The sequence below is a fragment of the Martes martes genome (assembly GCF_963455335.1).
Source record: "Martes martes genome assembly, chromosome: 9".
NCBI lineage: Eukaryota > Metazoa > Chordata > Mammalia > Carnivora > Mustelidae > Martes > Martes martes.
Window position 1 is genome coordinate 11,472,420 of NC_137896.1, and position 22,066 is coordinate 11,494,485.

Here is a 22,066-nt window from a genome sequence, read left to right on the forward strand (position 1 = left end):
ATCATTTCAAAGTGTTAAGAAAGGGAATTGAAAACTGAACTATAAAACCTAGCTTATTATAAAGTGGTGGCCAGCAGAAAGGATTGAACAGTAAATACCACTTTGGATTTGTACTGTTGTATGGAAAAATTCTGCTTTTTAAATTATTTCCCAGAACTGACAAAAAATTCTTGTATGTGTAAGCCCTTGTTTTAAATGTCTGTAAGATTATATCCCAAGCAAGGGAACAGCGATATTTACCGGAAAGCAAGAGAGTGCATTGGCATTTGTTAATTTTTATTTTGAACAAGTAAGTTTAAGTTGTGATTTCAGAGGTAGTTCAGAAATCACAGTGAGGACCAATTAGAAATTGAACAAAGAAGCACAGATTTTTGAAGAGGAAATAAGTTCAGAAGCATTTAAATCTGATTGTTAGGAAAATAAAGATGAACTAAATGTGCTCGTTGATGGGGCGTGTGGCTGGCTCAGTCTGAAGAACATGCGACCCTTGATCTCGGGGTTGTAAGTTCGAGCCCCACATTGGGTGCAGAGATTAGTTTAGAAAAAAAAAGTTTATAAATAAATGTGCTCGTTGATGAGAAAAGACTTGAAACACCTGAAAAATAAATAATCCCGAAAACGATATTCAGCTTCCCCACCCTTCCCCAGAGTGGCAAAACCAATTAAATGGGGTGCCAGCATGGGTGTCTCCATAGCAGAGTCACCTTCTAACAAATTCTTTCAGCCCCTTGTGCCTGACAATTTCCCTTGCATTTCCTCCTCCATTTCTCATTTCCTTTACTTTATAAATCTGTTCTTAGAGTGTTGGCTCTCCCCCTCTCAGCTGCATGGCATCTCTCACCCTACCTCTAGGCTTCCTTGGACTGGCTCACCAGAGAGCCATCTTGACTTGACATAATACCCAACAGGTTCAGTTTTCCCCAAATTTGCCATTGGAGACCGTCTTCAAAGGAAATGTCACAGACCGTTTCAGTCCTCTGGGAATTATTGCGTTTTCTTCTAATGTGTTCTTATATCCACATCCTACTCACTTTGTAAAACTCCTGCCTGCCAAGGCCATTTTATTTAACTTGTGTAATTCTCAGAAGTAGATAAAGTCTGAGGATGGCAGCCTCTGGAGATAAGACTAGGGGATGCCCCGGGAACGAGAAGGTAGCCGTGTGGAACACGACAGTCGTTGTTTGAGAAATGGCATTGGCACATTGAGCTTTGTGCAATAACCGACAGGGTCCTGCTGACGGCTCTTGTGGTAACCAGTGTGTCTGGGCTCACAAGACCTCCGTGTTATTCCGGTGGTTGGTTATAATAACAGTGCTTCATCTGATTTCAAATCTTGCTTGCTGCCATGGTTTGGTTATCCCCCTGACCTTGGTTCTCTCTCTTCGCAAGACACCCTCTCCTGGGGTCCCTGGCTTGGGCCGGTTCAGAGCAGACCCCAGCTATGCCTTCAGGCAGGCGGCCCAGCACGGTTTGCAGCTGAGCATCGCTGCTGCTCTGCCTCCTTATACCGTTGTGTTCCCTCTTCTGATCCCCGGGAGAGCAGCAGTACTGTACACTGCTAGTTGACTTTATTGCTCTGACGTTATTTTTCAGTTCCTTCTAGCATGGCACACCCCAAAGAGAAAACCCCAATGTGTCTTGTGAATGAGTTAGCCCGTTTCAACAAGATTCAGCCTGAGTATAAGCTTTTGCGTGAGCAAGGTCCAGCTCACTGTAAGGTAAATATTGTCCATACTGCTTGTGCATTTATAACCCACCAGGAATGTTTTCTGTCTTTATGTTGCTCCAAGTGGTGCTGTGATTCAGAATACGTACTTTCCAACCACTGAGGCTGTCTTCCAGAGATGCAAAAGTACAGATTTTTGGCAAGTCACTTCTCTTCATCCTTGCAGAATGGGTCAAAGGAAAGACATGCTTCTTTTTGGGATGTATGGCTTTTAAAATTCCAGTTAGTGTGTGGTTGTATTTAGGACTCTGAATAGAGATAATTCCCAAGCACCTGTGAATGATTTCCTGTGAATTTTCCAGGCTCTGGGCCTCCTGGCTATAGCCTGTCTCTGACTCCTTTCCTGCTTGTTTGCATGTGTACCTTAGACTGGGCAGGGAGTGGAGGAGAACAGGAAATCCATTCTGCCACTTGTTAGCAATCCAGGTAAAAGGTTTGAAGATGAGGGTTAGAAATTAGTCTCAGAGGGAGTCCTTTGGGTTGTCTCCGATTTCACTTATCCTTGCCTTTCCCCATACCTTAGAAAATGGAAGACTGACTGTAATTTAAATTTTTACCATTTTTTATTCAGGACCTCAGTCTTTGAAGCTTGTTTGATATCTGTGCTAATGTAAATCTTGGAACTTAAATGTGTGTATATCTGGCTTTATCTTTGCAGCTGCAGTGTGAGAGAGGGTATGGTATCAGAGAGAAGGAATCGGATCTCCTATTTCTGATCCTAGCTTTGCAATAAAGATAATATAATTAAGGATGAGTTATTGGTCTCTTTACACCTCATTTTTCTTGACATGCAAACCTCAAGCCTTGAATCAAGTTTCCCATTTCGTGTGACTAAAAGTAACATCAGCCACAGTCCTAAGTAGGCACCAAAGTGTGGTTAGGTGAGTCCCCTTTGGTGTGAGACAGATCTGGGTGTAAATCTCAGCTGCTTCTAGCTGTGTGACCTTGGGCAAGCTACTGCTTTTTTTGGAACCTCAGTCTCCTCTTCTGTAAAGTGGGGATAATACCTACCCAAATAGGCCTACTGTGAGAATTAAATGAGAGACTATATGTTAAAAGTGTGGAGCACAGTGCCTGGCAGTTAGTGAGTGCTTCAGAAATGGTAGTCATTATTATGCATTTAAGAAACACAGAAATTTCTACTCAGGTGAAGCTGGTTTTAACATTCTAAAGCATGATCATATTTGAAATGTTTCTTTACTTTTGGAAGGCAATTAGTGATTTTCTATAACTGTTCTGTTTGTGCTACAGGATTTTTTTTGTAGACCTTAACTTTGGGATTCCCTTTATTAACTGTTCTTGGTATTTTTTGAAATGTGTACTTTTTCATTTAAACTTCAGTGGTACTGTAGGTAATTTAGCTGTGTGTTCAGTCTGTAACTGCCCCCCCCCCTTTTTTTTAACCTTCAGGTTATTGAAAGAGGAAAAGTGACTCCCTCCTAGGTGACTGTTAGACTCTTTAAAAAGTCAGTGGAGTGATATCGTTTTAATTCTATTAAAACCTAGATTGTAACCTCGCTACCAACCCTCCACGTGGGAGGCAGCAGAGCGGCAACAGCGCGGATGGGGAAAGTGCTGGAGAAAGGCAAGACTGTTGATAAAATTAACTCTTTGTTTTTTTAGCTTTTTCCCCTCAGTGTCTTTCCATGAAAGGACCATGAACTGCCCGGGGGATTGCTCAGCGCTGCGGGCAGCTGCTCTTTGGCTGCTCGGGCTAGCCGCGGGTTTGAGTCCGTGCTCTCGGTGCTAAATGAGTAACCTTGTGAACTGCAGCATTAATTCAGGGGACCCCCTACGGGTTCAGTGGGATGAGGATTTTTTTATTTTTCCCCTTTAGTGGAAGCTGTGTACTGAGGGAATCCTGAAGTTAAGACCTACAAGAAAAATTGGCTGTGAAGGCAAGTCGCACCCATCCCTTCAGGCACCCAATTTCAATGATCTGGACATTTTCAGATGATGTGGATGTATTCACATCAGCGTTTCTTACGTAGATTATTTGTAGATGCAACAGGGTGCTAGCCAGTGATAAAGAAAAAGCAGAAAAATAAAAGCTCCAGTTGGTTTTGCTAAATTCCACACTAGTGAGTCTCAAACTTCACGTGCGTCAGAATGACAAGGGGAGTTTACTAAAGATACATTTGCTCCCGTCTCCCCTCTTACTCCTCAGTCAAAATCCCTGGGCATGTGTATTTTACCAGGCCTCCTGGATGAGCACCAAAGTTAGAGAACCACTGTGGTATGATGGGCCATATTTTTTGACCGAGTATTAATTCAGTTCTGATAGGATTAACGTAACCTAATTTTAAGAATGGAGTATGTATTTGGGTTACCTTTATGCTTAAAAAGGAATAAAGAGACTTGCCATTGTCAGCATTTGCTGAGGACAGAATTTGCTGTGTCGAATGCCTCCTTGAGTTCAGAAACGTTTCTAGATCTTTGCTTGCTGTGGATCAGATTTTCTTCTGAAGGTGGAGGGAGTGTCTGAATAATAAAGTCTTAGGAAAGTAGAATGCAGCTTTTTTTAAAGAGCCTGGGTGACATTCCCAAATTTATTCCAGATTTTGTCCTTCTGGGATTGTGTTTTCACACAAGAGACCACAAATGCATGAGAACATCAAAACAAATGTCTAAATTTATATGAGATACTACTTTGTGTCTAAATCAGGTTTGCTATATTTCTTCCATGAGAAGTAGTTGGAAGACAGTTTCTATTTGGATGACTTCCAAATAATCGGTGTCTAATATTTAATATGTAGGAAAACATTTCTTAATCTCTGTGCTTACCCCCATTTTTCAAAGCATAGTTTTGTCATAGAATGCTATTCAATGCTGGTCAATGATATATATATATTTTGGTGTTTATAAAAACAACAAAAAATGGGGATGAAGGGATAAATTGCCAAGATAATGATCAGGCCTTTTAAACCAAGGCCATAAGAAATGTTCAAGGTCCAAGTGACATACTGTAGTCAACATCAGGTATCATGAATTGAGAGCTCACAATTTTCATTTGTAGGTGTTTACAGTACAGCTAACACTTGGAGATCAGCACTGGGAAGCTGAAGGAACTAGTATTAAAAAAGCCCAGCACACAGCTGCTGCCAAAGCTTTGGAAGGAACAAAATTTCCTAAACCCATAGTCCGCCCTTTTCGTAGCGAAGGAAGGAATCCAGGTATTATGCGTGGGCCAAGACAGGTTCCTTTCAAAAGTGTGTTTAGAGGTACCCGTTTAGTATGTATATGAATTCTTTCTTAACTAACTTGTTGACTTTGAAAGCACAGTTTCTACACTACCAGTGGCAAACGCTTACCTTTTCAGAATCCTTAACCATACTCGAAATCTAAAGCATTGGTTCCCAATCTCTGGTCCCGTGACTCCTGAGGATCTGGAAAGAAGGTCCTGAGAGGTGGGGGGTGTCACCAAACAATTTTCAAGGTTTCAGAAAATCTTAGCGAAAATATCTTTTGTCCCTCAATAGGGTTGTACAGATTGCCAAGCATGTAGGCCTTAGCTGGAATCACTTCAACCCTGTGTAGAAATAGCAGTTATAAGACGTTGATCAGAAACCCTGATTGTCAGTTACATGTCTCCTGATTATTAAACAGAATGAGAAAATAACTTAAATATTTATTACTTAAATACTTTTAGTAGATAATATCTCTTCAAACAAGGGACCCAAGCTGGGAGAAGACTAATAGAGAAGGCGTCTGGTAAACGCTTGGGAACCACTGATGTACCACGGTGGGTGGGAGTGGCTACAACCTGTCAGGCACACCAAGCCGTCCCACCCAGTCCCTTTGTACACAGGAAGAAATCCGAGGGATCTTGGCCACACCTTCCTTGTTGCTTTTAATTTCTTCGTGGTGTTTCAGATTCATTCTCTACTGCAGGTAAATTTTCTGGGTCTGAACTGCTCTTAAGATGATTTAGGTTACATTAAAATGCAACTGTATGAATCCTATAAAAAGTAAAATTCTTATGTTAGGAAGAGAGAAGCTGGTTACTTCTGTGACCCTCTGATTTTGCAAACCCAAAGATACCCTTATAGATTTGATTCATGTACTAAATTTAGTTGAAACAGTTATAGTACAGAATCAAGTCATTTTTTATTTTCCTCTACATACATCCTAAAGAGGCATTTTAAAGTGGATTTTTGTGTGCATTTAAGTTGAACTTTGCCATTGCTAGTGTTGTTCTGTGTTTGATGTGAAAGTGTTGTTTTCAAATGTGATTGTGCACTGACACTACTCTTTCCAGCCTGGTTTTCCTTTTATATGTGTTTTGCGGTTTATGAACTGGATGAACTGAAAGAAAAAAAAGTTATAATATGAACAGTGTGCATTTTTACAGTTGATAATTCTGAGATAAAAACTTTTACTTGCTCTTGTTTATATGGCAACAGAACTCATTTTCCTAACAAGTACTCTCACAGGTCAAATCCCAATGTAAACACCGAGATTGGAAATACCTGAATATTTTGCAACCCTCATCTGTCTTCTCCAGATACAATTTACTTGTCTCTTCCTCAGTGATTCCACACCTTTCCTTATAGCACACATCCTGTTGTGTAGTAGTTTTTGAGAGTGTTTGTGTTATTTGAATCCTCTGGGGCAAGAATTGTATCCCCTTAGCACAGTGCTTTGCATCCAGTTAGTACTTAATAAGTGCATCATTCTGTGAAATAGTGTGCATAAACCTACTTCTAAGTGTAAGGCAATAACCCAGCAAGTCAGTACAGTCAGACTTTTACTGGCTAAGGATTTCCCAAACAGTAAAATGATCTGGACAGTCATAGGGATTTTTTTTTTAATCGTGGATTTTGATGTGCACTAGAACTGATTTCTAATAACCGGAATGAGTGGCTTTCACTGATAGCATCTTGTGCTAGTTGTTGCCCCTCTGGTAGCCCTTACGGTGTAGTTTGTGCTGTTGACTGTGTATTAATATCTAGAAATCACAGCAGATTCTTGGATTTCCTGACCTGATGCCTAGCAGTGAAGTACTTAGATCCTTTCATGAAATGCATTATGAGTCCAATTAGTAGAAAGCATGCTATTCTTTCTGATTTTAGTGACCATCATTCTTGGGTCAGAAAACAGCCAGTTCTCTATGTTGATTCTGTGTTGCAGAAAGCATAACCCCTACGGTAGAGCTAAATGCACTGTGCATGAGACTGGGAAAAAAACCCATGTACAAGCCTGTCGACCCGTACTCTCGGATGCAGTCCACCTACAACTACAACATGAGAGGAGGTGCTTATCCCCCGAGGTATGTATCTGTTTGTTTTAAATACAGGTGAAAATATAGCTCATATTTGACACAGAAGAATAAAATCTGTAGATTGTGGAGCATATCATGATTTGGTCATCTGTAGGCTTGCCAAATGTTGAAGTCAGTCTTAATTGTGCTGGTACTTTTGGAAGTGTGTCTTGATGCTCCTTTAACTCCTGTTACTAGGGGTGCCTGGGTGGCTCAGATGGTTAAGCCTCTGCCTTCAGCTCAGGTCATGATTCCCAGATCCTGGGATCGAGCCCCATGTCAGGTTCCCAGCTCAGCAGGGAATTTGCTTCTCCTCCTCCCTCTGGCTCTCCCCTGTTTATGCTCTCTCTGTTTCTGTCTCTCTCTCTCGCAAGTGAATAAATAAAACCCTTAAAAACAAAACTACCTCTAGCAAGGGCCTGAGCATATTCCTCACTAGCAGTGTGGCTATGACCTGAGAAAATTTGGTTAAAGATCACCCTTTTAAATGCTTTGTTAATTTGAGCATGATTCCTACAACACTAAGATTCTCTGCACCCATAGATTTGGTGTTTTGTTTTGTTTTAAGATTTTATTTATTTATTTGACAGAGATCACAAGTAGGCAGAGAGGCAGGCAGAGAGTGAGAGAGGGAAGTAGGCTCCCTGCCGAGCAGAGAGCCCGACTCGGGGCTTGATCCCAGGACCCCGAGATCATGACCTGAGCCGAAGGCAGAGGCTTTAACCCACTGAGCTACCCAGGCGCCCCTGGTTTTTTTTCTTTCTTTCTTTCTTTTCTTTTTTTTTTTTTAAAGATTTTATTTATTTATTTGAGAGAGAGAGAACAGAAGAGGGGATAGAGACTGGGGGAGGAGAAGCAGACTTCCTGCTGAGCAGGAAGCCTGATGCAGGGCCCAGTCCCAGGACCCCAAGACTATGACCTGAGCCAAAGGCAGATGCCCAACCGACTGAGCCACCCAGGCACCCCTGAATTTGCTAATTATTGGTTATCGGGTACTTTTTGACTTGGAGCTTCTGTGCTTTGTAATAGCCTTGGAGTACAGGTGCAGTAAAATACTAATTGAAACCCTGAAAACATCACGTATTAAAAACCTCCTGTTGGCAGTCCAGACGTTAGTGGATAGACTGATGATCGGAATGGAAGTCTTCCTTTCTCTGCCTGACTTGGATGGAAGCAAAGCCATTTAAAAAGTACAAGCTCTGAAATGTGAGAAGCCAGGCTCTGCCAGGCTGTAGACTTGTTGGGGTTTCCAGAAATAGGGGCCCTTTCTAAAAAAAACAAAAAAACAAGAAACTTTTGTTAAAAAATTCCCAGCCTTTTCTGGAGACAGGCAACTGTGACTCTCAGATATGAGAAAGAGCAAGTTAAGTTTTCTACCTCGGGCAAAGCCCAATTCATTTTAGATTTTGTAAATTTGGTTTAGCATTACAAATTGAACTCATGTAATCTGTAAACTAGTCCATTCTGTGGAACATAAGGTTGTTGCCTAAATAGTATTTGCTCATCCTGTGTGCCAGTTCTAATCCGGTGTAAGCCTACGAAATCTCCGTGTGTACTGAGGAGGAGTCCTTCATGGCAAGGAAGCCTGATCTGATTTAGGACCCGTGATGAGGGCAAGACCCAGAATTTACCAGGAAGGAACATACAGGTGACTTAATGATCTAAGGTTGTAACTCTGCTAACCCTCTTTTTACTTTCAGGTATTTTTACCCATTTCCAGTACCACCTTTACTTTATCAAGTTGAGCTTTCCGTGGGAGGACAACAATTTAACGGGAAAGGCAAGACGAGGCAGGCCGCAAAACATGACGCGGCTGCGAAAGCCTTGCGGACCCTGCAGAGCGAGCCGCCGCCGGAGAGGCCGGAGGGGAGGCGACTGGGCGAGCAGGTGCGTGGGGAGAGGCATCCTCTTGGGGGCTTTTTCTGAGAAGATGCATTGAGAGCTATCCGTAATGTTTGCTATTTGGTAGCGTACATGATTTTGTGCTCTGTAGCTTTCTGGCCCCCCCCCCCACCCCCTTAAGAAAATATTTTAGCAAGAAAGATGCCTTTTTCCTCCATGGTATAGTTTTGAGTGAACATGGTAGAAAGATTGTGACTCAGTTGAATTGCGAAGTACATGCGTGGAAGAATTCTTCGGTGCAAAAGATCGTGCTTGTCCAAATCGACTGCAGTATACAATACCAGCTTGGAGAATTTTCTACAGCCAATTTTTGACCAGCTGCTCTGTTACGTTGAAGTGCTAGTTACCTCTTGCTGCGTAACAAACCATTACAAAACCTAGTGGCTTAACACCTCTCGGCATTTATTTTGCTCACGTATCTGCAGTTTAGGCAGGGCTCTGCATGGGAGATGGTCTCTGCTCTCTATCGCTTTGGCTAAGGTGGTTCTGCAGGTGCCAGAGCATCCATTTTCAAGATGACTCCCTCACTCGGCTGAAAGTCGGTGCTGGCGTCGGCTGGGAGCTCTGCAGGGGCTCTGGCCTGAGTACCTCTGTGTCCTCTGTTAACCTGAGCAGAGGCTGCTTCCCCATCCTCATGGTATGGTGCTGGCTTCTAAGAGCGAGTATCCTAGAAGACAGAAAAGGAAGCAGCTTCCAGTTTCTTAAGGGCTAAGCCCAGAAATCCCCACAGCGTTGCTTCTGCTGTATTCTACGGGTCAAGGAGGCACAGAGTCCAGATTCAAAAGGCGGAAATACAGAAACCTCCCTTTTTATTGATTAGATGAAATTCACACTACATAAATTCAACAGTTTTAACTGTTTTAAATGTACAGATTCAGTTGCTTTTAGTACATTGACAAAGTTAAGAACCCTACTTCTGGATGAGAAGAATTTGTCAAAGAATTTGGGGGCCAGGTTTTTAAAATCTCTGTAACGCCTTGTGACTGAATAGGAACATAGGTCTTAGAAAGTCTGACTTTTTATTTATGGTGTGTCACACATTTTAAAACAGATGATCTGTTTCCAGGGTCCACTGAGGACCAAGTAAAAGAACAGACTGTAATTTAGAAGAGGGCGATTTCATGGAGTTAAAGGGACAGGCTTCTCACTGGTGAGGTTTGTCAGAGGCAGTAGGTAGTATAATCTGAGTCATTTTGGAGGCTTTGCATATTTTGACTTCACTTTGGTGCTAATGTAATTGGAGTCAGATGGGGTAGTTATTTCTCAGTTTTTCGTAGCCAGCAGTTGTTAAACGATCGCTGAACACTGGTATGTGGGCTGTCTGCTTCAGAACCACTTGAGAAGTTTAAAAAAAAAAATTCCTTGGTCCAACCCACATGATTCTAATAGGAGTCTGTCTTTTGCTTTTCTTTCTTTCTTTCTTTTTTTTTTTCCTTTTTAAATGTGCTCTTGGAGTAGCTCTAAAGCTCGATCAGGGTTTGGGAACCCCTGGTCCTAAGTATTCTCAGTGCTTCCCCCTCAGGCGGCCACCCCACTTTGAATCCTTCTTGGAAGTTCTCCCTGTATTGTTGAAAAGGGCAGGTACCCGTTGGGTGTCTCCATTCGGACCCCATGGTCCTGGAGCATTGCGTGGGCAGCTCCCGCCTGACAGGGCAGAGGGGGAAGGGACGCGGTCTCCTGAGCTGAGCTTCACGGGCGCATCTGGCATCTGGACAGAGCTTTGCTGAGAGTAATGGTAAATCTCCTCGAGCCCCTGTTCTAGTTCTCTATGGTTTGAGATAGAGACAGTGCCCTTCAGAATGGCTGAGACAGGCGTAACCCGTGCTGCAGAAACTAGAATGGAGTCCGATGAGACTTCCTTTGTGCTGATTAATGAAACACTTAGCCTCAGTGATTTACCAGGCCTCCTGGGTGGGTGGGTAGTAGGACGCGAAGAGAGACATTATGTTTTTTATTTTAATTAATTAATTAATTTTAAGAGAAAGAGAGCACACGTGCAAGTGAGCTGGGAGGGGCAAAGGGAGAGGGAGCGAGAGAGAGAAAATCCCAAATAGGCTGCACACGTAGTGCAGAGCCCAACTTGGGCATTGATCTCAGGGTCCTTAGATCATGACCTGAGCTGAAATCAAGAGTTGGAGTCCCACGTGCCCCAAGGGGGACATTTTTAGAAGGTATCTTTAGGGGCGCCTGGGTGCCTCAGTTGGTTAAGCATCTGCCTTCAGTTCGGGTTGTGATCCCAGGGTCCTGGGATCAAACCCACGCCTGGCTCCCTGCCCCACAAGGGGCCTGCTTCTCCCTCTCACTTTGCCTGCTGCTCCCACTGCCTGTGCTCTCTCTCTCAAATAAATAAAATATTAAAAAAAAAAAAAGTATCTTTAACTTGGTTTACTTACAGTTGATGCATATGAATGATAAAAATTTAAAAATTAAACATTTTGGTGGATGTCACTGCATATTTAAGTAAATACATGCATCTGTTTAACAGAAGTGGGGTGATATTGTATGGTAACCACTTTTTTTCACAGAACTGCTTATCATGAATACATTGTCATGCCTATTACTTAAAATTCCTGGGAGGACTCAAACTCAGCTGTCATCTGAGCACTTTTTAATGGCTACAGAGCATTAGAAAATAGGTAGTGAAGAACACTGTCGTGGTTAAATCTTTGTGCAAGTCTGAGACTGTTTTTATGAGCCACGGACCTGGAGTGGAAATGCATGGCAGTGTAGATGGCCACGTTCCCCGCTAGAAAGATAGTATCATTTTAGACCTCTGCCAACAGGGTGTGAGCATTGTGTTTGCCCCTGGCCTGCCAGGGTTGGAAATTATAATTTAAGCAAACTGTTCGTTTTGCTGTTGACGATTTGTAGGGCATATGATTGTGTGGTGGATCAATTCATCTTCTCTAGAACATGGCTAATAAAGACAACAGTTTCTGCCTACAAGGCAGATACAGTCAGGTCCCTTGACGATAGGCATTGTGCTAGGCCCTGAGGGAAAAAACCACAGCCGTGTCGCTTCCCTGGTGGGGTTTCATTGAGCAGCTGACAAATGTTAACATTAGAATCATCAAGGTGCAGTGAGTGCTAGGGTGGGAAGTAACAAGTATTATGAGAGTGTCAGATGTCTTATTTATTTATTTATTATTTGAGAGAGAGAGAGCGAGAGCGCGCGCGCGCCCATGAACCAGAGGGGCACAGAGAGAGGGAAAGAGCATTTCAGGTGGGCTCCGTGCTGAGTGTAGAGTCCAGTGTGGGGCTCAATCCTGTGACCCCGAGATCATGACCTAAGCTGAAACCAGGAGTCAGACACTTAGCCAACTACACCACCCAGGCACCCCAGATGTCTCCTTTAAATTGGAGTGACGGTGATGCGTTCAGAGAAGTTCTTTCTGAGGAAGTGGCATTGGAGCAGAGACCAGACAGAAGCAGAATGGCAGCAGCCTGTGTAAAAGTCCTGCTCTAGGAATATGCTTTTTGGTTTTTGTTTGTTTTTAAATCTAAGGTTTATGGTAATAAGGAATGACTTACTCAGTGTTTGAGCTGCTAGGAGCAAGATGGCTAATGGCTACACTATTTGTAATAGACGAAACAGGAGCTAGCTTCCTGTCGGCAGGGTGTGGTAGATCTGTACACATAGGCATGAAAGGAGGCCCACGCTACAAGGGTAGGAAAGGAATTAAGAACCTTAGAGCTGTAATTTTATAGATAGTGTGACCCTGTTTGTGTTTCAGTCAGTAGAAGTGCCTACCGTGTGTATGTTTGTGTGCCTGTGTATATATTTGGTTGCACATAGTTTCAGTCTTGAAGGCTGCATCAAGCTTTAAAAGTAGTTTCTCTTGGTGGTGGTGGTAGGAGACAGACTTCAAAAAAAAAAATTGTACCTTTTTAAAAAAAAATAGTACTTGTGTAAAAATAAATACACATAGCTCTTCTGGTCTTGAGTCTTAACGTTCACTTGGGCCAGGGATTTAGGTGTATTTAGGTGGGGTCTAAACTAAAATTGAAAATTGGAGACTTCGATTTTTATTGTTCTTCCGGGTCTGTTGGACCCAATTTTCATTTTTTGAGCTTCTTCTTCAGGCTCTGTAAGGAGTGATACTGTGTGACTTGTATTCTTTTCTGGAGATCTTACAAAGAACAAAGAGAGAAAACATACTTTTTTAAGTAGAATAAAATCCATTCTGTTTTAAACACTGACCACGTAGGTCCTTTTTTTTTTTTTTTATTTTTTTTTATTTTTTTTTATTTTTTTTTTTTAAAGATTTTATTTATTTATTTATTTATTTGACAGAGAGAGATCACAAGCAGACAGAGAGGCAGGCAGGGAGAGAGGAGGAAGCAGGCTCCCCGCTGAGCAGAGAGCCCGACGCGGGGCTCGATCCCAGGGCCCTGAGATCATGACCCGAGCCGAAAGCAGAGGCTTTAACCCACTGAGCCACCCAGGCGCCCCTGACCACGTAGGTCCTTTGGACACTTTTGGAAATCTTCCCCTTAGGGAATCTAAGTTTTCCTTTGTCTTGAGCGAGGCCTGCTGCTGTTTGTCTTCCTACGTATCATCTCAGCACTCTTCGTCATCCATCCCTAAACATGCTGAGCAAGGCTCAGAGACAAGGACACGGAGAGACGATGCTGTCCCGGGCAGCGATGCTGTCCCAGGCTGGCTGCCGCAGCAGGGAGATACTCCTCGTTGCATCGCCGTGAGGAGCGCCTTGCTGCACTGCCTGCTGTGGCGCCTCCTCCTCAGAAGATGCAGAAGACCGGAGACCCCATCTTTTTCCTGTGCTCTTAGCTTTCCCTGAACTCAGGTGCAGAGGCAGAATTTTTCTTTGCCTCTAATGGCAAAAGGAAGAAAGATGACAGAGGAAGACCTTCCCGTTATTAGACAAGTGAGAGCATGCCCTGGACTCCAGTGGTGATGGTGGGATCGAGAGTTGAAGCGAATCTCAGACTGTAAATCTTCAGACGGCATCTTAGATAAGCTCTCCCAAACTGGAGGATCGAGAGGGGATAGTATATTTTTATGGTGTATGAAAAGGAAATGTGTATTCTCTTCTGCCATTCAATAGAAAGGACATTGTCACACATTATTTTGTGACAAGAATCGGGAACATCCTGTTTTGATTTTTTTAAAAGTATGCGTAACAACATTCTTTCAATTTTTATGATATTTGGCCACCAGAATTTATTTCTCACCACTTACGGTCCACAAAACAAGTGGACAAATGCAAAAGGAGGTGTGTGTACAAAGGTCCTTGGGAGGATATAGATGTTAAGACCATGAAAAAACTCATTAGATCCTTCTTTGGGGGTTCACAGATCTAAAAATGAAAGCATTTTGTAGTTAGGGAGCAAAGAAGATAGCTGTTCTCTCTTCGATACAGTTATGAGTCAGTTCCACAAGTAGTGTGTTCTGATGATACCACTACCAGAAGAGTCAGAAGTCACGATAAGCTAGAACTCACTGGGAATGGATTTGGAAAATGGCATTGCTGCAGGTGGGGTGTGCTCTAAGTTCAGACGCGCTGGGTGATGAGCCATTAGCTGCATTTAACGGACTGTGTCCATTTGGGGTACATAAATGCCTTCCAGACTACAAACCTAGAATAGAAACTTGGATTTGCTATTTTTATTATTTCTTCTCCTCCTCCTCCTCCTCCTCCTCCTCCTCCTCCTCCTCCTCCTTCTTCTTCTTCTTCTTCTTCTTTTTTGTACATTTATGTATTTATTTTACAGAGAACAAGTGGGGGTGTGAGGTAGGGGGAGGGCAGAGGAGAGAGAAAAATCTCAGACTCCCTGCCCAGTGCAATGCCCAATGTGGTCCTCTGTCCCTTGACCTGAGATCATGACCTGAGCCAGATTCCAAAGTCTTGTGCCTAACTGACTGAGCCACCCAGGTGCCCTGCTCCACCCAGATGCCCTGCTGTTTTAATTTCTTGTTAAAATCTCTAAGGAAAAGATTCTTGTCCTTTTATTCTGTATGTTAGTTGTAGAATGACTAAATATAGAAAAATAAAGAGTCTGTTGGAGCCAGACAGTAAATGGTGAGATGACTATTTTTTTCTGGCATACTGAGGGTTAAGCATGGTTCAGAGTGTTTTTTTCTTTTTTTAATGTTGCCTAGATTTTATTGCTGAACCATACACTATGGAATTGATGTTAACAGTAATTCCCACTTCATGAAGGTAAGACTAAGGCTCCACTACAGTTTCCCCATTTTACTGGGAATGGTATTTGTGGATTTGTTTTTGACTCATTTTGCTGCTTTCCCATTGCAACATGTTGTTCACTCCAGATAATATCAAAATTATGTAAAAGAGCAACATAATCTCACTTCCAAGTAAATGTATATCTTTGTTTCTTGTTTTGCATTTTTATTTTACTGGCCGCTTTGTCCCTATTGAAATCCCTTAGAGAAACAATGGCTTAGAGAAACCACTCTTGTAAAATCAGCTGGAGTCTTTAAAAAAAAAAAAAAAGGCAGTATAAATAGAATGGATCTTTAAGCCCTACCTGAAAAAAATGTAAGTTCCTTCATCTGGAGTAGGAATCTAGTGAGCATCTGTCTTTGCGGAGCTCCCAAGGGGTTCTGCTGCTGCTGCGGTTAAGAAACACTGGCTTACAGTTCAGGTTTGTGCATTGGATTGTTGTTTTCCGTCAGGCTTATATGGAAGCTCAGTATATAAAATAGGAGAGGAGCATTTGATTAGTGTAGACTTCTAAGTTTGAATTTTATAGTATTTGGGAAGGTAATCATAGTGATAATGATATATGTGAATTTTCAGAACACAGAATTATACCATATATTGTTTTCACCCATTAAAACAACAGAGAGCAGTATATTCCCGTTTTAAAAACCATGAGTAAGTCTGCCATGGAAAGGAGAGTGAGAAGAGCTTCGTTGTTTTCCTTAAAAAAATTAAAATTTCATGTCAGTAGTTCTTAATGTTGGGACATTTGTTAAATCCAGCACAATTGGGGCGCCTGGGTGGTTCAGTGGGTTAAAGCCTCTGCCTTCGGCTCAGGTCATGATCTCGGGGTCCTGGGCATCGGGCTCTCTGCTCAGCGGGGAGCCTGCTTCCCTTCCTCTCTCTCTGCCTGCCTCTCTGTCTACTTGTGATTTCTGTCTGTCAAATAAATAAATAAAATCTTAAAAAAAAAATCCAGCACAATTGCCTGTTACATTATTTAACTTTTCTGAATGTTTGAAATAGGTCATAATTAAAAGCTAAAACTAATTGGGCTGGTAAAATGAACAACGGATTTGAAAATCGGAGTACACGCACAGTGGCTGAAGTCTTATTTTAGCCTCAGCACCCAGTTTATTTCCAACTTTTGTTCTGGTTTCATGAACAGTTACTCAGTATCCGAGTGGAGCCTTTGTTTTAACAGCTTATCTGCTTAAAAACCTCTGGATATCCTTCGAGTAAACAGCTGTCCAAAATCTGAATTGTGCACAAAAATGACCTAACTTGTTAGCATAAGTTAATGTGTTGACAGTCTCTAGGGTGTTAATATTTGGTACGGAACATACTTTTTTTAGTTGCTTTTCAAAGATTAATATAAAGGTTGCCGTTATAACCATTCTTGAAGTGCGCAGTTCTGTGGCACCGAATGTATTCTCAGTGGTGCACAGCTGTCACTACTGCCCGTTTCCAGAACTTTTTTTTATCATCTCACATTGAAACTCTGTGTGCATTAAACAGTAACTTTCCCTCCATCCCCCACACCCCGGAACATCTATTCTACTTCTGTCTCTGTGCGTTTGCCCATTCTAGATACCTAATATAAGTGGATATTCATCTTTTGTTGTCGGGTTTATTTCATTTATCATGTTTTCAAGGTCCATCCATGTTGTAGCATGTGTCAGCATTTCATTTCTTTTTAAGGCTGAGTAATACTTCGTTATGTGACCGTTCCATGTTTTGTGTATCCATTCATCTGTTGTTGGATGTTCAGTTGTTTTCACTTTTTGGCTACTTGAATAATGCTGCTATAAACATAGGCGTCCCAGTACCTGTTTGTGTCCCTACCTTTAATTCTTTCGAGTACGTATCTGCTCATGTAATTGCTGGATCATCCTGTAAATCTATGTTTAACTTTTTGAGGAACCACCACAGTTTTGCGCAGAGGCTGGGCCATTTTATATTCCCACCAGGATTGGGTGGGAATATAATATATTCCCAGGATAATATATTCCCAGGATGCCCTGGGAGTCCCACTGCTCCATCGGCTCGCTAACACTTGCTGTTTTCTGCGGCCATTCTTAAGGGGGGATGCATAGTGGTGTCTCATTGTGGTTTTGACTTGCATTTCCCTAATGATGAGTGATGCTGAGCTCATGTACTCACTGGCCTTCTTCATGTCTTCATTTCTGCCTTCTTCAGAAAATGTCTATTCAAGTCCTTTCCCAACATTTTCAAACTGGATTGTTTGTCGTTGAGTTGTTGGTATATTCTAGATATTAATTCTTCATCAGATCTATGATTTGCACATACTTTCTCCTGTCTGTGGGTCGTCTTTACTTTCTTGAGAGTGTCTTTTGATGCACCAAAGTGTTTGATTTTGATGCAATTCAGTTTATTGGCTTTTTCTTTTGTTGCCTCTGTTTTCTGTCTGCTATCCAAGAAGTCACTGCCACATCCAGCGTCATGAAGTTTTTTCCTGATATTTTCTTCTAAGAGTTTTATGATTTTAGTCCTTATGTTAGGCCTTCATCCATTTTGAGGTAATTTTTATATATGGTGTAGGGTGATTTTTTTAAATTTTGTTTTTGTTGTTTGCATATGGAAATCCATTTTTCTAAGCACCATTTGTTGAAATAGTAAAATATAGGGTAGGTTTTTGTTTGCTTGTTTTAAGTTTAAAACTTGTTTAAAAAATAAATTTTAAACCAAACCTCCACGGAGCTCTAAGTCATCTTGCTTGAAGATTTCTGGCTTTAAAGATGCTCTCATAAAAAGTCAGGCCCTCTTTCTGCTTATGATTTAAACAAGAATAAAAGTATCTTTTAAGTTAATAAAGACACCAGAAATGCTATGCAAATAGTTCTGACCATGCAGAAGGCGAAGTAGAAAGCGAATACCGCCATCTTGGCAGGAGAGATAAGTAGAGAGTGTCTGGGATGAATTTACTGGTATAGAATTATATTCTTGATGGCATTAGTATTTTTAACTTAAGAGGCTTTCTTTTTTCATTATAGTGGGAAATATTTGATCCACTGAGGTGTAAGATCTATCTGATGAATGTATAGAAATGCACAACCAATAAAATCCTGGATAGTCCTGCATTTTGCCTATTCTGCAGTTTTAGCCATGGGTTCTTTCAGAAAGTTCTAGTCTTGGAAATAGGATTTTACAAATTCTCTGATAAAAGAATCGCAATAATATGAAGAAAAATGCAGCTCTCTTGCCATGATTTGCAGGGAGGGGGGCATTGCTATTACTGAGCTCATCTGGATTCTCGTTTTCGCTGCCGCCCTGGAGAGTGCAGTGAACAGCTTGCACCGAGGAGAGCTCCGCCCTCCCTCATCCCAGCCCCGGCTGGAGGACTGTAAATGAACCTTGTTGGAGAGTCTCAGCCTTTGTTGAGCAGACTTGATTAGTTTGCACTTGCATTTTTTTTTTAAGATTTTATTTATTTCTTTGAGAGAGAGAGACAGTGAGAGAGAGCGTGAGAGGGGAGAAGGTCAGAGGGAGACGTAGACTCCCCCTTGGACCTGGGAGCCCGATGTGGGACTCGATCCCGGGACTCCAGGATCATGACCTGAGCCGAAGGCAGTTGCTTAACCAACTGAGCCACCCAGGTGCCCTGCACTTACATTTTTGCTAGCAGCAGTGAGGACAAGATTTTGTACACAATTTCGTAATTTCTGTTGTGTCCTTTTTTTTTCTTTTAAAAAGTGGGTTTCCAGGGATTTATGTCCAAATGAGAAACCTGCATACTTAATGGAGAGATTTCTATTTGAACTTGTCATGTCCTACACAGAGCTGTCTGTATTCTGACATTTTCCAAAATGTGGCTTGCCGGGCCTCAAGGAAGGCTTTGGGAGTCCGTCACTCTTCCCGAGCAGCTGTGGGCAAGTGTGGTTGGGCCACGAGGAGGCTGATTCATACCCCCAAGTCTGTTAGGTGTGGGGTTGTTTATGGTGAATTTACGAGGTACAAGCTGACCCAAGTGTGAAATAATACTTTTTTTTTTTTTTTTAAACCTTTAAATTCACTGCCACATGGCACACAGGTGGTCTTGCCCCCTGGGGTAGCGCTCACTTCGTGAAGCCATGGTTCAGTGCTTAAGGTTTATCATAGCTGGGATGTTGACAGTTTTTCATAAGGGTTAACTACTGAACAGTTATTTTTTTCTTTAGGTGAATGGAAGAGAATCAGAAGAAGAAAATCTCAATAAATCGGAAATAAGTCAAGTGTTTGAGATTGCACTTAAACGGAACTTGCCTGTGAATTTTGAGGTAAGCTTGCTTCAGATGTAGGACTCTACTGTAAAATACTGTTGGCATTCATCATTGGGATGATTTTTATCCTAAATAACCTTGGGATTATCATCACAAACCTGTGAACCTTCAGGTTTAAGACTCAGGTTTTATGTTTAGCAAAGCAATATTCTCTTCTTCGGGGCTGCAGTCCCTGGATGGTCTTGGTAGGTCGATGAGCCTCTCAGCATGGTTTTGAAGAAGACTGTGTTTGTGTTCTCATGGTTTTCTGGAGAGGGTCCGTTGTTTTCATAAAACTCTCAAAGACTCTGTTACCCCCGAAACGTTAATCTTCTTTGGTCCCTAGGAATTGCTGGAGTTAACAAGGCGTCAGTTTCGTCCTTGTCCAGCATTTGCCCTGTAAGTCACCTTTCTAATAACTTCATTTCGTGTTGGAGACCTTACAGTCTTAAAAACCATAACTAATGGGTTGTTAGTTCAAAGTGGAAAACAAAGGTACATTTAGTATGTGTTTCCTTCAAAGACCCAGTGAGTCCAGATACACGGGGCAGGTGAGGGAGGTTAGTAAGTTTTGCGGAATGGTCTGACACATGGCGAATTCTTTGCAGATCCTTTTGGTTTCCACACTTGGTTATGCAAGGTTGTGTTTCAGTGTACAATGCAGATATCTTTATCAATTCTTTGGTCTTTCAGAGGTGGGTTTTTTGTTTGTTTTTTTGAGAGAGAGTGAGGGAGGGCAGAGACAGTGGACAAGGGGTAGAGAGAGAAGGAGAAAGGGAGAGAATCTTGTGGAGCCCAATCTCATGACCCCGAGGTCATGACCTGAGCTGAAATCAAGAGTTGGATGCCTAGGGGCGCCTGGGTGGCTCAGTCCTTTAAGCGTCTGCCTTCAGCTCAGGTCATGATCTCAGGGTCCTGGGATTAAGCCCCACGTCTGACTCCCTGCTCGGTAGGGATCCTGCCACTCCCTCTTCCATTCCCACTGCTTATGCTCTCGCTCTCTCTCTCTCTCTCTGTACTCTCTCTCTCTCAGATAAATAAATAAAATCTTTAAAAAAAAAAAAAAAGCATCTGCCTTTGGCTCAAGTCAGGATCCTGGGATCCTGGAGCCTGGGATTGGGCTCCCTGCTCAGCGGGGAGTCTGCTGCTCCTTCTCCCTCTGCTGCTCTGCCCCCAACGCGTGCTGTTTCTTTTTCTTTCTGTCTCAAAGAATCTTTGGGGGGGAAAAAAAAAAGACCCCTGACTGACTGTGCCCCCCAGGTGCCCAGGTCTTTCAGAGTTCTTAAGACTATATGTTTAGTCTTCCAGAATGCTTTATGCTTCGACTTTGTTACTTAGGCAAATGTAATTTGAGATGGGGCATTTACTTAGAACAGTTTTAAGTCCTCCATAAATTTCTTTTGGCCTGTTTCTTTCTTTAAAAGGTCCCCCTGTGGGGCACCTGGTTGGCTCAGTCAGTTAAAAAGTCCCCCTGAAGTTTATTATCCTGTAAAACACTGTAATTTTGTAGCATTTTTGCAGTTACAAGTGACCCCCAAACTTCATGCATTTATACATTATAAAATGTATACCTTCCCTTATTAACATGCTGGTGCCCTGAACTGGCTCCTGGGTTCAGTCCTGATTTCTGGTCTGTAGCTGCCAGTGCTTCCCTGCCTGCCATGGGGCACAGGTGGGGTGGGACATTACACTTCCGTCATGGGGCCACCCTACATCCCCCAACACCCATCCCTATCCCACCCTGGCAGGCGGGACCAGGTTTATACTGTCCCCTCCTCCCAGAGGGTGGAGCCCCGGCCAGGCTCGGGCTGTATCTTCTCACCTGGCTCTGCGTCCCTTCACCCCTTCTCCCTCTGTCTTGACTGAGGAGGGAGGCAGTGAGATAGGAGTAGCTAGGGGGGAACTTCATTCCGAAAACCACAAGGTGTCTTCCTGGGTACTTGTTGCAGGAAAGGGAAGAATCCTCCTTTCCTCCTCGTGCTGAGGGATTGATGTAGAGCATGAGAAAGGATTTTTAGAGGTTGGAGGAGTGCCAAGATGGTGGGAGTGGGAGGTGCCTGGCTTCCAGGGTCACCTCAGGGTTACAGAGCTGACTGCTGGCACCAGGGTCCTGGATCTCTGGAAAGCTTGCCACCTGTTCCTACTAGTTGTTGCCCTGAGAGTCACAGAGCTCTCTGGAACCTTAGTGAAGGAATGCCATTTTGACTTTGCTCTGTGGGGTTTGGAGACCAGATTCTTCTGTCCCACTTTGTTTAGATTTCGGAACGCATAGCAGGAAATTGGTCACGTAAAGGAAGTTTTGGGAGCGCCCTCTGGTGGGTGAATATCTTTAAGGTAATCATTTAGGACGGTCCAGTTTGTGTGTTGGTGGTGGCCTTGAGTTGGTTAATGTGAGTACTTATGTGAAATAGCTCATCTATCAAAGGGTTATATTACTTCATAATATTATGAGCTTGAGCGAGGGCTTTATTTTTCCTCCCACAGTTCTGTCTCTTGCACCTGGAAGATTACCTGGCACATAGTGGGTCCTCAGGAAATGTTTGTTGAATAGATGAATGGAACAGTTATTTATTTTTTTACTGAATTTTTTAATAGTAAAGTCTGTCACATAGAAATCTGGATTAGAAGTGTTTAATGGGAGAAGACAGGAGCCTTTCCTATGGTTTTCCAGAAAAAATGTATATAGCTTGACTTTTGATAAAATACATACTTTTAGTTTAAAAATGTGATG

The 22,066-nt window shown here is 42.5% G+C and overlaps 1 protein-coding gene across 7 annotated transcripts in view; it reads left to right on the forward strand.

The window, feature by feature from the left end:
- The window catches only part of STAU1 (staufen double-stranded RNA binding protein 1), a 55,610-nt gene that overhangs the window by 17,800 nt on the left and 15,744 nt on the right, over window positions 1–22,066 (forward strand). For 4 of the 7 annotated variants that reach the window (XM_080813365.1, XM_080813360.1, XM_080813361.1 and 1 more), the window contains 3 exons: window positions 6,857–6,995; window positions 8,687–8,873; window positions 19,255–19,353. In XM_080813365.1, the coding sequence (XP_080669491.1) occupies window positions 6,895–6,995; window positions 8,687–8,873; window positions 19,255–19,353 (387 nt within the window). In that variant the 5' untranslated portion in view covers window positions 6,857–6,894. Of the gene's footprint in view, window positions 1–1,593; window positions 1,719–4,742; window positions 4,900–6,856; window positions 6,996–8,686; window positions 8,874–19,254; window positions 19,354–22,066 lie in introns of those variants that run through there. The other 3 variants (XM_080813359.1, XM_080813363.1, XM_080813362.1) reach the window with 3 other exon arrangements.